Here is a 16,286-nt window from a genome sequence, read left to right on the forward strand (position 1 = left end):
CACTTTCATTATGCTGCACTCTGCCTTTGGTGGCAGACCCTCACACACAATTCTCTGTGCCTAGAATCCCGTCGCCTTCTCTTTCATTTCATAAGGATTTAATTCACTTGGTGCTTAACATCGATCCACTCACCAAAACGTATCGAGCACCTGCTCTGTGTCGGGGGACCGTTGCACATAATGCAACAGACAAAACAAAAGTCCCGCCCCCGTGGAGCTTACATCCTAGGTTCAGGGAGGCAGGCAGCAAACAGGGTAACAAGCAGGATGGCAGCTGAGAAGTGCCACAGAGAAAAAGAAAGCAGGGGACGGCGGGGAGAGCACGCTGGGCTGGGGATGGGTATGGCAGGCCCACTTTTTAAAATAGGTTATTTGCGGACAGCTTCGCTGAGAAGGTCGCGCTTGAGCAAAGACCTGCAGTGGGTGAGGAGCAAACTGTGTGGTCGTCCGAGGGGAAAGCGCTCCGAGTCAGATTCTGTAAAGGGCCAGACAGTAAATATTCTAGGCTTTGCGGGCCGAGCGGTCCCTGTTGTAGCTACCCAGCTCGCTGTCGCAGTGCGAAGGCAGCCACGGACTACACAAACCGGCAAGATGGTCTGTGTTCCGATACAGCCTCATATCCAGAAGGAGAGAGGGGACCGTACCCTGCCGACCCCTGCGCTCAAGTGGAGGAACGCCTCGCGCAGAGGCCCTGGCGGGGAGCAAGGCTGGCCTGCTTGCGGGGCAGCGGGAAGGCCAGCGTGGCTGGAACTTAGCAAAGAGGGGAAGAGCAGGAAACGAAGTCCGAGGTGAAGGAGGGGGCAGGTCCTCACCAGGGCCTCAGAGGCAACTCTGCTGATGCCTCTTTGTCAGAAGGAGGAAGGCAAGCCTTGAGGGTTCTGAACAGGAAGGTGACACGACCTAGTGGGAAGGATCCAGAGTCTGTCTGGGGGGCTTACTAGCTCAAGACGCTTATTAAACGTCCGAGGAGAGGTGTCAGAGAGGAAATCGGATAGATGCGTGGAGTCGGGGGAAGGTGTCTGTCTGGACTGGAGCTAAAGTGTGAGAGCCTCAGCTTAGAGGTGGTATTTAAAACCAAGAGACTCAGCCTCTCAAAAGGCCAGTGGCACTCCAAAAGGACCAACACTGGCTCTTGAGGGGTGAAAAGAAATCTTAGGTATTCTGGTGGTTTTCTCCAGATCTCACCCCCCCCCCCCCAACACAGCCTTACTCTTTAATATTTAATTAACGGAGATGAGATGATTGGGAAGAACATATGGAAAAACCTCCCTGAAGGAGGGATCATGAAAACAAGGCTAGGAAACACCACCTGCACAGTTGAAAATCCACATTGTAACTTTTGACTCCCCTGTAATTTCACTACTAACAGCCTATTGTTGATCAGAATCCTTTCCTGTAACTGGAACAGTTGGCTGACACACATTTGGCATGCTATACGTGTTATGTATTAGATTCTTACAATTAAGTAAGCTAGGGAGAAGAACATGTTATTTCAAATCATGAGGAAAATGCATTGACGGTATTTACTGTATTTATCAAAGAAATCCGTGTATGAGCGGACACACACAGTTCAAACCTGTGTTGTTCAAGTTTCACCTATACAAGACAACTTCTCGCGAAAACCTCATTTCTGTGATCATCTAAATACATGAATACCCACTAAGAGTTGTGAAAGAAGGGCCATAAGAAATGTCAGTAGAAAAGTTAGAAAATTCTCTGCTGCTTATAAAAGAATGAAAATGAATTCCAAGAAAAATAACTTGCAACCAGACTCGAGACACAATGTATTAGTAGCTTGGGGACTCCCTGCCCTTGTCCGTCATCTCTCTTTTTCCAGGAAGCAGTCAGTATTTTAGGAATCATTTTCTCTGGTCCGAAATAATAGAAGGAACACCAGATCTGTACATCACTGTCTCTGAATTACTTTGAAAAATATTTAATACAAAAGACTGACCATCTCAAGATTTAGTGACTGTTACAAATTCGTGATACGGAGTCAAGTGTTCGTGTTTTCACGTTTTTCCTTAAGTACTTGACATACAGGATGCGATATGTTTATTTAAAAAAATTTTTTTAATGTTTATTTATTTTTTGAGATAGAGACAGAATGTGAGCAGGGGAGGGGCAGAGAGAGAGGGAAACACAGAATCAGAAGCAGGCTCCAGGCTCTGAGCTGTCAGCACAGAGCCCGACGCGGGGCCTGAACTCACGAACCGCAGGATCATCACCTGAGCCAAAGTCAGATGCTCACCCAGCTGAGCCACCCAGGTGTCCTGCAATATGTTTATTTGAGTTAATAGATTTATTTTTAAAATCATAGAGAGATCAGTTTGGCATCCTCATTTTTCTATATTGGTCGGAAATGTAGATTCTCTTCTGAGTACATTGTTGGCTAATAAAATAGCTCAGTATATGAATTTTTATTAAAAGATACTTGATGCAACGTTGCCCATCTCCTCTCCTTTAAGTTGAATAATTTTATCTGTATTTGTTGAGTCAGTGGGCAGATAGGAACTTATCTGTAAACTGACAGGCTGTGCCTACTTGAGTAGGTGTTGCTTCTTTGATCAAAAAAGGCTTAAATTTTAATAATACATCCTTGTTGAGTTCAAGACTTTTTTAAAACTCAAAGGCAGTTTTCTAAATAAATAACTCTGTGATTAACTTAAAAGCTTATGTAACGATATTTTAAAGCTCATTTACGAGAGTTAAGTAAATTATATTGTTTTGTATACTCAGCCACTAGGTAAGGTATTGCCTGTATTGACATTGGTTCAGCTGCGCTTTTCAAACAGGCAAGTTTCTGGATATGGGCAGTGACATATTTTAACATATCTAACTGTAAATATAAAAGGAAAAATACTTTTGTCAGAATAACCTACTTGTTCAATCTAAAGATCTTTGCTAAACTGTGTAGGTAGGTTTACACTATACACTTGACAACATTTGTCAATTCCATGAAAAACTTTACTTCCAACTCCCTAAGTTGGAAATACTTAGTACTAAGGATTAAGTTGCCATTTTAAGTAGGTAAATAGTAAATAGTAAGTCTCACTCTGAACAGTTTGCCAATAGATGGAATTACAACTGCCACTGCTTGAATTCCTAGCTAGTTTATAGCACTGTGAAGTATTAGGGGAGTTACAGAGGCTTTGTTTATATTTTTATCCGTATTTATGGGCATAAGTAACATTATTTATTTAGGAAACAGGCTAAATTATATCCAGTAATATTAATTGTTTTGATTGTCCTTCTGGCCTATTCAGAAACCCTAATTTAACAACATGAACTCATTTATTTTCCTTAGATGATTAAACACAAGATTCAGCGTTAATAGAAAATTTTCAGGTTAAAAATGACATTCAAGAATTGTTTGCAAGCTCATTTCTCTGTTGCCTGAATGACAGAATTGTGCATCTCTAACAAATGCTAAATTTACATAAATATTATAAAATAGTTTTTAAAATTAAGGGTTTTTTTTACATTTTAAATGACATTGGTGGAATATCACAGTAAGTAAAGGCATTGCCTCAAAAGGCTGAAAACTGAGTTTTTATTACTTAATGTACTTGAAAAATAATACTAGTTTTGAAATAACACTCTGTAACCTTTTGCTTGGGTTACTGTTTCCCTTAAACTTCTTCAGCTGTGTATACACTCATTCCCACCACAAATGCATGCACAACACCCAGAGGCTAGTGGATCCCCCGGCCCCCAACATTCACATTATCCTGTTCTTTAAAGACAAGAATTGTGTCTTTATCTCTCTCCAATGCTGAGCACCTTGGCTGGAACGTAGAAAGCTTTTGATAAGTGTATTTCTAATTGATTTAGAACCAGTAATCATTCATGGTTACTTGGGTATTGTTTGGATTTGGCATCTGATGAGAAAATGGTGTATTGCATTCCTTAATTCCTATTAAAAGCCCAATACCTCATTTCTGTTGGGAGCTATTTTGCAATAGGACGATTCTGAGCTGCTTTTGCGTGTGTCCTCTTGCTCAATAGGTAATTTTTGCCAAGGACAGGCTCTACTCAAAGCGATGACTCAAAATATTAAACCAACCTGAATTTGGGTTCGTGTCACCATTTCCTCCTCTCTTGCGATTCCCTCTCTCCGTAGTGGCAGCAACCTCCTGTAAATGTAACGCTGCTCTGAATCGTTCGTTAGCCCTCATGTATACTGTGCCAGTTCTCTTTTCTTTCAAGGTCAAGAATGTTAACTGCTTAGGATGAGATTTTTTGCCTGTTAAATCTCAAATATGTTACTTCTAAAACTGCAGATTGAAAACTGTCAAATGGGCATATGTATTATTTTTACTACAGATCATTAGGTACAACCTTGTGTTTTGAAATTCTTAGATATATTTACATACTCACTCATGTTTAGTGACTACAACTATTGAGTTCATTTTTGTTACTCAACTTTTTCAAATAACCGCCTTGAGATTCAATTCACATACCATAAAATTCACCCTCTTAAAGTATGCATTCACAGAGTTGTGCCACCATCGCTACTCTTTAATTTTAGAATATTTTAATCACCCCCCCCCCCCGCCCCAAAAGAAACCTTATAGCCATTAACAGCCACTGTCCTTTTCTCCCTCCTCCCATCCTCTGGTAACCACTAATCGACTTTCTTTGTCTGTGAATTTGCCCATTCTAGACATTTATATAAACAGAATCATATGATATATGGCCTTTTATGTCTGGCTTTTATTTACAATAGTGTTTTTGAAGGTTATCCCTGTTTCTCCGTTGTACAGATATACCGTATTTATTCATTCTTCAGTGTTGACGACATTTGGGTTTTTACTACTTTTCGACTATTACCGATGCTGCTGTGCACGTTCATGTACAAGTTTTTATGTGGACATATGTTTCCTCTCTTTAGGGTATATCTTGTAAACATAGAGAAGACTACAGTTGCTGTGTCCTGTGGTAACTGGGTAACCTGAGGAAGTGCCAAACTGTCTTGCCAAGTGGTTGCACCATTTTGTAATCCCACCAGCAATGTATGAGGGTTCCGGTTTACCCACATCCTCACCGATTCTTATTTCTCTCTTTATTTTTAGTCATTCTAATGTATGTGAAGGTGGCATCTTTGGGGTTTGATTTGCATATCCCTGAGGACCAATGATACTGAGCATCTTCTCATGTACTAATGGCCATTGCTACTTGTATATCTTCTTTGGAGAAATGTCCATTCGAATTGGTTGCCCATTTTTTGAAATTAAAAACAAATGTTTATTTATTTTGAGAGAGAGAGAGAGTGCATACAAGTGAGGGAGGGATGGGGCGGTGGGGAGGACGGGGGGTGAGGGGGTGGGGGGGGTGAGAATCGCAAGCAAGCTCCACACTCAGCGTGGAGCCCAACAGGGGGTTCCGTCTCACCAGATCTCACCACTGGGAGATCATGACCTGAGCCCACATCAAGAGTCAGATGCTTAGCTGACCTAGCCACCCAGGGCCCCTCGTTTGCCCATTTTTTATTGAGGTGTTTGTCTTTTTGTTCTTTAGTTGTAAGAGCTCTTTTTAGATCAAAGTCTGTTATCAGATATGAAATTTGCAACTATTTTCTCCCTTTCTGTGATTGTCTTTTCACTTTCCTAATGATGTCCTTTGATGCACAAAAGTTTTTAATTTGATGAAGTTCAAAATTCAACATTTATATATTTTTTCTTTTAACATTGTGTTTTTGGTGTCCTATCTAAGAAATAATTGCCTAATCCAAGGTCACGTAGATTGATTCCTATGTTACATTTTGAGTTAATTTGTATGTGTGGTATGACGTGGGGGTTTAGTTTCATTCTTTTGCTTATGTATATTCAGTTGACTACCATTTGTGGAAAAGGCTAACCTTCCTCCATTGAATGCTTTTATGCCTTTGTCAAAGATTAACTAAATTACATTGTCACCCTTGTTGAGAATCATTTGACCAAAATGTATGGGTTTTATTCATGAAATCTCAATTCACTTCCATTGATCTGTATGTTTATCTTTATGCCAGTACCACATTGTCTTGGTCACTGTAGCTTTGTAACACGTTTTCAAAGTGAGAAGTCTAGATCCCCAAACTGTTCTTCATTTTGTTTTCCAAGATTATTTTGGCTGTTCAGGTTTTTTTTTTCCTTTCTGTGTGAGTTTTAGAGTCAGCTTGTCAATTTTTGCAAAGAAGTCAGCTGGAATTTTGATGCCAAGCTGAATCGATAGACTCATTTGGCAGGTATTGCCATCTTAACAATGTTAAGTTCCAGTCCATGAACATGTGATGTCTTTCCATTTATTTAGGTCTTCCTTAATTTCTTTGCATAATGTTTTCTTTTCAGTGTATGAGTCTTGTACTTCCTAAGTATTTTATACTTTTTGATGTTACTGTAAATGGAATTTTCTTAATTTTAGTATCGTTCATGATTAGTGTATAGAAATGCAGTTGAATTTTACTGTTTAATATAGTGTATTCTGCAACTGCAGCCTTGCTGAACTCATTTATTCTAGTAGGTTTTTGGGGGACAGGATGTTGGTGGATTCCTTAGAATTTTCTGTATACAAGATCATGCCATCAGTGAATGTAAATAGTTTTACTTCATCCTTTTCGACATGAAGAGATGCCTTTTATTTCTTATTTTGCCTAAGTGCTCTGGCCAGATACTTGATTACAAGATATCCTTCTTTTTCCTGATTTTAGAGAAAATAATTGAGTCTTTCACAATTAAGTATGATGTTAACTATAGATTTTTTGTAGATGCCTCATATCAGGTTGAGGAAATTCCCTTTTCTTTTTTGAGGTTTTTTTTTTTTTTTTTCATCGTGAAAAGGTGTTGGATTTTGTGAATATTTTTTTTTCTGATCTATTGAGATTATCATGGTTTTTGTTGTTGTTGTTGTTTTGTCTTTTGTTATGTAGTGTATTCTATTGATTGGTTTTTGTATGCTAAACTAACCTTGCATACTGGGGATAAATCACACTTCCTCTCCTGTATAATCTTATATACTGCTGGATTTGGTTTGCTAGTTTATTGTGAGGATTTTTGTATCCAGATTTGTAGGGATATTGGTCTGTCCATAGTTTGTTTTTTTTTTTTTCTGATATCTTTGTCCATTTTTTAAAAATCGTGGTAAAACATACATAACATAAAATTTACCATTTTAGCCATTTTCAAGCGTAGTTCTGTGGTAGTAAGTACATTCCATTGTTCTACAACCTTCATGCCATCCATCTCCAGCATTTTTTCATCTTCCCAAATTGAAACTGTGTACTCATTCAACGGTAACTTCTTATTGTCCCTTGCGCCCATCCCTTGGCAACCGCCATTCTATTTTCTATCTCTATGAATATGACTACTCTAGTTACCTCATAAATGTGGAAACATACAATATTTGTCCTTTTGTGACTGGCTTATCTCACTGAGCACTAATGTCTTCAGGGTTCATGCCTGTTGTACTATGTATCAGAAGTTCCTTCCTTTTAAAGACAATATATTGTGTGTATATACCACATTTGGTTTATCCACTTATTCATCAAGCATCTGTTGACGGCAGGTATCTTTGTCTGGTTTTAATATCAGGGTAATACTGGTCTCCTAAAATAAGTTGGTAAATGTTCCCTTCCTTTCTTTGTTTCTTTGTTTCTTTCTTTGTTTCTTTCTTTGTTTCTTTTTTTCTTTTTCTTTTTCTTTTTTTTTTCTTTTTTTTTTTTTTTTGAGTGGGGGAAGAGTGTGCAGGATTGATGTTGATTCTTCTTTAAGCATTTGGTACAATTCATCAGTAATAGCATCTGGCCTTTGGCTTTTCTTTGTGAGAAGCTATTGATTACAAAGCATTCCATTTCCTTGGTGTAGGTCCTTTCAGATTTTGTTTCTACTTGAGTTAGTTTTGCCGGTTTATGTCCTAGGACTGTGTCTATTGCATCTAGATTATCTAATTTGTTGGCATGTAATCAATCAATAGTATTCCTTGTAGTCATTTTTATTTCCAAAAGGTCAGTGTTGATAACCCCCTCTTTTCTTTCCTGATATTAGTAATTTGAGTCTTCTTTCTTTCTTTTTTGGTCAGTCTAGCTAAAAATTTCTCCTTTTTGTTGAAAGGAGTTCTCTTTTCAAAGAACCAATTTGGTGGGGCGCCTGGGTGGCTCAGTCGGTTAAGCATCCGACTTCAGCTCAGGTCACGATCTCACGGTCCGTGAGTTCGAGCCCCGCGTCGGGCTCTGGGCTGATGATGGCCCAGAGGCTGGAGCCTGCTTCCGATTCTGTGTCTCCCTCTCTCTCTGACCCTCCCCCGTTCATGCTCTGCCTCTCTCTGTCTCAAAAATAAATAAACGTTAAAAAAATATTAAAAAAAAAAAAAGAACCAATTTGTTTTTTTTTTTATTGTCTCCATTGTTTTTCCTATTCTTTCATTTATTTCCACTCTGATCCTTATTATTTCCTTCCTTCTGCTTCCTTGGACTTAGTTTGCTTTTTCTAGTTTCCAAGGTTCATGGTTAGGTTATTGATTTGAGATCTTTCTTCTTTAAAAAAAAAAAAATTCCCTCCAATCACTGCATCATAAGCTTTGTTATATTTTTACTTTCATTCCACTCAAAGCACTTTCTCATTTTCATTATCTTTTTTTTTTTTTTTTTTTGATCCATTAGTTATTTAGAATTGTGTTGTTGAATTTTCACATGTTTTTGGGTTTCCCAAATTTCCTTCTGCTGTTGATTTCCAATTTCATTCCACTGTGGTCAGAAAACACTTTGTATTATTTTAATCCTTTCAGGTTTATTGAGGCTTGTTTTAGGACCTAACATGCTCTATCCTAAAGAGTTTTGTAAATGTCTTTTAGATTTAGTTTGCAGTATTATTTAACTCTCCTATATCCTTGTTCATCTTTTATATTGCTCCATCTATTACTGAAAGTGAGGTATTGAAGTCTCCAGCTTTTCTTGTCGAATGTGTATTTCTGTCTTAAATTCTGTCACTTTTTCCTTTCTTTACCTTGAGTCTCTTTTGTTAAATGCATGCATTTTTTGGTAATCATTATGTTTTCCTGGTGGATCAGCCCTTTATCATAAAAAAATCCCTCGTCTTTAGTAACAAATTTTCACATAACATCTATCTTTTTTTTCTGATATTAGTGTAGCGACTCCAGCTATCTTTTGGTTATTGTTTTCATGGTATGTCTTTTTTCATCCTTTTATTTTATCTTCCTCCTGCATTGACCTTTTTTTTTTTTTTTTTTTTTTATCGTTATGAAACGTCTCTTTTTATCTTTGGCAGTACGTTTGTCTTAACATCTAGTCTGATACCTGTATAGCCACTCTTGCTCCTTTATGTGTGTGTGATATATCTTTTCCCATTCTTTTATTTCACCCTCTTTGTGTCTTTGAATCTACAGTGTGGCTTTAGACAGCATATAGTTGGATCATTTTTTAAAATCCATTCTGCAAATCTCTCCCATTTTCATTGGAGTGTTTAGTCCATTTATGTTTACCATATTACTGATAATTGTAATTTAATTGAGAAGACAAAATTTACATCTACCATTTTGCTGTTTGTTTTCTATGGTTTATGCTGTTTTGTTCTTCCATCTTCCATAACTCCTGTTTTTTGTATTAAGTAGGTATTTTTGAGTATACCATTTTAATTCCCTTGTTTTTTTCTTTCACTATATATATATTTTTAAGTTATTTTCTTAGTGGTGGCCCTGTGGATTATAATTAACATCTGAATTTGTAGCAGTATAGTTCAGATTAGTATCAACTTAATTTCTTTTTTTTGTTGTTTTTTTTTTTATTTTTTTTAAATTTTTTTTTTTTAACGTTTATTTATTTTTGAGACAGAGAGAGACAGAGCATGAACAGGGGAGGAGCAGAGAGAGAGGGAGACACAGCATCTGAAACAGGCTCCAGGCTCTGAGCTGTCAGCACAGAGCCCGACCTGGGGCTCGAACTCACGGACCGTGAGATCATGACCTGAGCTGAAGTCGGACGCTTAACCGACCGAGCCACCCAGGCGCCCCTAGTATCAACTTAATTTCAATAGTGTACAAAACATCGCTCCATTACCAGTTTTATAATTATTGCTTTGTGCATCAGCCTTTTAAATCAGGTAGGAGAAGAAATACTACATTAATACTGTCTTTATATGAGCGAGATGATGGGGGCTCATGGAGGTGGTGAGAGCAAGGTTAGTTCCACATTTGTGCATTTTTAAGAAAATAGAATCTGTAAAGAAATAGCTTTTACTGGAAAAATAGTTATTAAAATGTCAGTGTGATTAATTTTTAAGTGGTGGAATAAATGGTAGGTTTATTTTTTGCTATTCATGTTTTTGGTATTTTCTATTAAGAACATGTGTACCTATTTAGTAATTTAAGACAAAAACATAAAAGTATTTAGAAGCTAAATTATTTATGTTACCAACTGTAATGGAGTTCTTAAGTAGAGTATACTAAGTATAATGTAACTTTTTTTTTTTTAACCCCTATAGGTACACCCCTATCTTTCTAGATTCATTAGATTCTTCTGTGTAAAGTACGGAATTTTCTTAGATTCTGTATGGCACCAGAATTCTATGCCTTTTATATATTTATCTAACTAAATAGTTTTTAATTTTGAAATAATTCCTGATTTACAGACAAACTGCAAAAAGGACGTTACAACTTTACCATAAATCTGGAATTTTTATATAACCTTTATTCAGGTTCTTCAAATGTTAACCTTTTATCACATTCTCTTTATCATTCTCTGTATGTGTATATTATCACGTGTATATAAATACGTGTGTGTATGTATTGTTACTGCTTTTCCTGAACTGTTTAAGAATAAATTACAGACATCATGCCCCTCCATCCTTAAATACTTGAGTGTGTATTTCCTAAAAATGAAGATACTCTCTTTTTTAACCTTAGTACGTTACCAAAACGAGGAAATTAACACTGATCCAGTACGAAAGTCTTTGAAGCCAAGAAATAAGCTAAAACAAACAAAAGCCCATGCTGCATTCAGTTATTATGGCTGTCTGGTCACCCTCCGTCTTTCATAACTTTGGCATTTGTGAAGAATACAGGCTAGTTATTTTTTAGAGTGTTCCTCATTTTGGGTTTCCTCATGACTGGATTCGGGTTCCGCATTTTTGGCAGGAATACCCCAGCAGTGATGTTGTCGTGACTTCACGGTACGTCCCTTTGGTATGCACATGAAGTTCGTCTCATTACTGATGCTGTTAAAGACCTTGCACCCCTACCCCCCAAAGGAAGCTCTTAGCTTTTCGGTTGGTTGGTTTTGGCGTATGAACAACAGAAATTCATCTTGCGCTGTTCCAGAGGCTGGAAGTCCAAGATCAGAGTGCCCGCATGGCTGGGTTCTGGTGCGGGCCTTGTGCAGGTCACAGGCTGCCGACTTCATTGTGTCCTCTCACATTGGCAGAGAGCAGGGAGAGAACGCAGCTCTCTTGTGACTCTTAGGAAGCTCTTGGGGGCTCTTCACTTAGTAACTGCTGGGTGCAGTTGATGATTTCATATATGATTTGATCTATTAACTCCTGTGGAAATTAACAATAGATATTTCATAGTAATGACATAACCTGTCATCCAGTTGAATTTTATTTGTATATGCTTTAGTTGTACTTTGATCCTAAGTTAATAAATTGAGGCAGTTAGCAAGTATGCTATTTTGAAAGTATACAGAATCTTTACTCTTAGAGTGTCCTCAGCTTCCTTTAAGTAAAACTATTTTATTTACAGAACTTATTAATTACGTGTCTTTCTGAAGAGAACTGAGTTTTCCGCATATGTTACGATTGTAAACCTACTTGGTCCACCCCCACCCTTCACCCCCAGTTTCCATTGTTGTCTACTTCATTTTTAGCTTTTCATCACCTTTTTGGTTATTGTCTTATTTTCTTCCCAGCTTAACCGTGAACCTAAAAAAACTAGAGTGTCCCGTTCCTTTAGCCCTCATGTGGGATTGAAAACTGTTTTCTTCTGTGTATTTTTATCACTTCTGCTGTATATTTATGGTCTTTTCCTTAATTGAGGCTAAAGGTAATTTCTTTTAATGGAATGATTATAGAGTGAGTTGTGAAAATATTTAGGTTTTAAAGAAACCAGAGTAGGTATGAGGCAGTTTGGAGGAGGGGCCCAGTTTGCTTTATAACAGATTACTGTGGTAAGAATTGATGGAAAGCCTGGCAGGTCCCCTATTAGTAGTTGAAACTTTGTTTGCACAAAGTCTTTTTCCACCTTATATATATATTAAACACGTACTCTGTGTTAGCCACTGGGTTCTGGAGATACAGATACAGAGGTGGTCAAAACCAGCCCGGGTTCCTGTCTTCATGGAGCTTGGTCTAGTGGGGGCAAACATAAAATCATTCACAAATATGGGGCACCTGGGTGGCTCAGTTGGTTAGTTCAACTCTTGGCTTTGGCTCGGGTAATGATCTCACAGCTAGCTCATGGGTTTGAGCCCCACATCGGGCTCTGTGCTGACAGTGTGGAGCCTGCTTGGGATTCTTTGTCTGTCTGTCTCTCTCTCCCTCAAAGTAAATAAACTTAAAACAAAAATCAATCACAAATAAATGTAAAATTAGATCTGTGAGCTGAGCTACGAGGAGAAGCTCAGGATGGCAAGAGTATAAAATAATTAGGGAAATTTGGTATAGTTCGGATGTTCTGGAAAGGCTTTTCTGAAAGAGTTAAGGATGTACAGGAGTTTACATAGGTTAAAGAAGGTGGATGGGTGAATTCAGGAGTAGTGGTACCTCCATGGGGGTAGACGGAAGTAGATGGATTGGAGAGAAATTTAGGAGGTCTTATCACCAGGTCTTGGAGTGGGGATGGGAACACAGGGTTTTAAGAACGAGTCCCTGATTTCTGGCTGTGGTGCCTTTCACTGGGATGGAGAACACCGAGAGGAGAGAAGAGAGCCTAGCGCTGAGGTTTGAGAAGCTCCAGTATTTGATGGCCAGGAAGAGGGGGCGAAGAGAGAGGGCAGAACAGCCAGACCCCCAGGGAGGTGAGGGGTGAGCTAGTCTTGCAGGAAGAGGGAGCGGGCAGAGGGGCAGACACTGTGGGGAAGGAGGAGGAGGACTGAAACTGCTCATTGGATTTAATGTCGTGGCGTCCAGTAATGGCCTGAGCAACAGTGGCTGTGGGAGAGTGAGGACTCTGGAAAAGCCATACTGGTGCGGGGTCAGGGGTCACTCGGTGTGGGGAGATGGGGACAGCAATACAGAGGACCCTTTGGAGAAACCCGTCCCCTCTGGCAGTGGGAGAGCAAGGATGGCTGTAGGTGAAGGTAGTTTGCTGTTCTGTAATGAGACACTGAGAGAGCTCATTTTTGAAGAAAGGTGAAATGACTTCTGCGAGAGCGGGATGTCACTGTGAGGGGAGTGGACAGTGGCCCAGCTGGTCCCGCAGATGTGACCGTGAGGGAGCCGTAGGGGATCCACACTCCGTACGGGGCGCTACCGCTGGGCATGCATCTCCGCTGAGCTCAACGTACACGCATTGTCACGCAGTCACTGATGCGTTTGCTTGTGTTTTTGCTGTGATCCCTGTTTATCAGAAGAATGATGAAAACGGAAACTGCTCGGGGGAAGGGATCGAGTTCCCCACCACGAATCTGTACGAGCTGGAAAGCCGCGTTTTGACCGATCACTGGTCCATCCCCTACAAGCGGGAAGAATCACTGGGCAAATGCCTGTTGGCGTCCACCTACCTGGCCAGACTCGGTAAGCTCTCCCCCCGCAGGCCCCAGGAGGAGGGGGTGGGCGGGTGGATTGATACCAGGCCTGGCCTTAATCCTCCCTCTTGTCCCTGCCCATCTGGGTGACATTCGATCATTTACTCTCCTGGTCTCCGTCTAGCCCCCGTGGAATAAAAGCTTTGAATTGAACCACCTGTTGTCTCCTAGCTCCAATAGAGTATGAGAGTCTTCAAAATATAATTGAGAAGCTTTGTAGAAATTGAAAGGAACATTGTCCACAAAAGCTTGGAGCATTTTAAGGTTCAGTTCAGTGGCTTTTTGTCCTTAAAGAGAAAAAGTACTACTTATTTAGCAAACATTTTGCGCATATTAAATGTTTGGCACTGTCTTCAGTACTTTATAAATATTAAACTAATAGAGTAATAAGCTATCTCTGGGTTGGAGAATGGGTATCAGTGTAAGGACGCTTCTAGACTGTGTACTGAAGAAAAATAGTTTTCATATTCAGTTCAGTTATAGGATGAATTGGTCCACTGTTTTGTGATTTTCTTTTCCTCATTAAAAGTATACGTGGTTTAATTTACCACCATGATTAAATATGAGGCACATCAAAAGGAAATATTTTGACTGGGATCAGGTTTAATCCTCGTGGCCTCTCGTGGTACGTTCTGACTGGCTTCTCAGCAGCAGCATTTATTGCGCGCCTGTTAGGATGTGGGTGCTGTGCTACGTGGTGGGTCTGAAAAAAAGAAAATGTGTCCAGCGGTATTCCCAGTGATAAGCAAAATACATTTTTAAGTGTTGTGTGTGTGTGTGTGTGTTTTTAATGTATTCCAGAGGATAATTTGCAGTGGAGTCATTCATTCACTTAGCTAGTATTCATCACTTACTGTGTGCCAGACACAGTTCTGTGCATTTGATAACACAGAGTTCATCAGTTTGTTTTAGGGAAGAAGAGTGATTTGGGTATCTGTTGAGAATACTTTTGTTTTTATAGAGCTGTTTAAGATAACAGTAATGGATAGTAAGAAGCTGCTGTTGGTGTTTTATTAGCTGTTTAATCAGATCATTTGAAGTTACTCTGAAAATGGAAAACTAAGTTCAACCGTTTCACTTCTAATTAGTAACTTATTATACTATTAACCAATGCATAGGAATTGGTTCATATTAACATATTGTGCTATTAACAAATACATTAATACTGTGATTGTTTCTCGGTCTGTTCCTTCAGCAGCAAAAATACATATATGTATGTGTATATATATATATATATATATATATATATATATATTCTGCTTTTAATAATCCCTTAAGAAGTTTTCTATAAATAACTAGTCCCATGGGCATGAATTTGGAATGATACATATGATTTCTGCAAACTGCCTAAAATCTTAGTAAGGCATATTGTTTCATTTATTTTGCTAAGGTCTTTCCGAGTCTGATGAGAATTGTAAAAGATTTATGGATAGGTGTATGCCTGAAGCATTTAAAAAGGTAAGAAAAAATGCGCGAGTCTGGGTTTTTTTTTTTTTTTGGAGGGGGAGGGACCAAACAGGCTTTTTGTTTTAGTTTCTTGTGGGAGGCCAGTTTATGGGTCTTGTTCATGTGAAGAATCCCCCAGTATGCACATGAATTTGGGGCTTACGAAGGATTCACTTTTACATTTAACTGTTCGCCCTGTCACATTTACTTCCATCTTTTTAATTGCCGAGGAATAGGTGAAGGCTTACTTACACTTGGAAATTGCACATCTTCCTAAACTCAGGCCTGTGGCATTGGGAAAGATAATACTTATCCAAATACAAGCCATTTAATCTGATTGTTCTACCGAGGCAGAAGCAGGGGTTTTAAACCATGCAAAGTTTGACTGGGTTGAGTATGTTTCATGGCAAATGGCACGAGTATGGCAGCATTTCTGTCAGAGCTAGAGCAGTGTGCTTCCTCCCATTCCGGTCACATCGCTTAGAAAGCAATTTTTCTTAACAGGGAGAATAGGAGATCACAGGACTTGTGTTTCTGAAAGCAGTCTAACTCAGCATGACTCCCTTTGCGGGACATGAGTCCTGAATCCCCAAAAGAGCAGAGACAATGTCATAGACACTGTAGTTTTCCCCAGTGCATAGCCCGCGCCTGCCTCTTCTGGGAAAGAGCTCAGTAAATCTTTGTTGAATGAATAAATGAGTCTCCTGCTGTCTTGTCCTTCTGGGTTTTGACATCCATTTTTGTCCCATATGCAAGGAAGTCACTAGAACTACAGATGGGTGAAGATTGTATTTATCTTAAAACCCCGTAAAATAAACTGTTCATTTGTAAACTATCACTCTCATCTACATCTTGGTAGCATCTCCCTCGCTTCAAGGCTTAAAAAATACCAAAATTAATTTTAGGAACAAAAACAGCTGCATCTTTGAAAAAAGTGCAAAATCTTTTAAAATTGTCATTTGGGCGGGGATTATATGGAATCAAGGCTTATGTTCATTTTGGATGAATTCATCTACCAATTTATCGTTTAAGATTATTTTAAACTTTTATGAATTCTGTTAAGAATTACAGTAATTTTTTTAATAGCGGAATTTTTACAGTGTGACAATAC

General features: G+C 38.9%; 1 protein-coding gene across 3 annotated transcripts in view; it reads left to right on the forward strand.

Annotated features, from left to right (window-relative positions):
- The window catches only part of USP24 (ubiquitin specific peptidase 24), a 140,428-nt gene that overhangs the window by 16,187 nt on the left and 107,955 nt on the right, over positions 1 to 16,286 (forward strand). For 2 of the 3 annotated variants that reach the window (XM_060624012.3, XM_060624013.3), the window contains exons 2-3: positions 13,553 to 13,718; positions 15,120 to 15,187. In XM_060624012.3, coding sequence (XP_060479995.1) covers positions 13,553 to 13,718; positions 15,120 to 15,187 — 234 coding nt within the window. The remainder of the gene's footprint in view (positions 1 to 13,552; positions 13,719 to 15,119; positions 15,188 to 16,286) is intronic. The other variant, XM_078451879.2, reaches the window with a different exon arrangement.

Source organism: Panthera onca, chromosome C1 (assembly GCF_046562875.1).
Source record: "Panthera onca isolate mPanOnc1 chromosome C1, mPanOnc1 haplotype 2, whole genome shotgun sequence".
Classification (NCBI taxonomy): Eukaryota; Metazoa; Chordata; class Mammalia; order Carnivora; family Felidae; genus Panthera; species Panthera onca.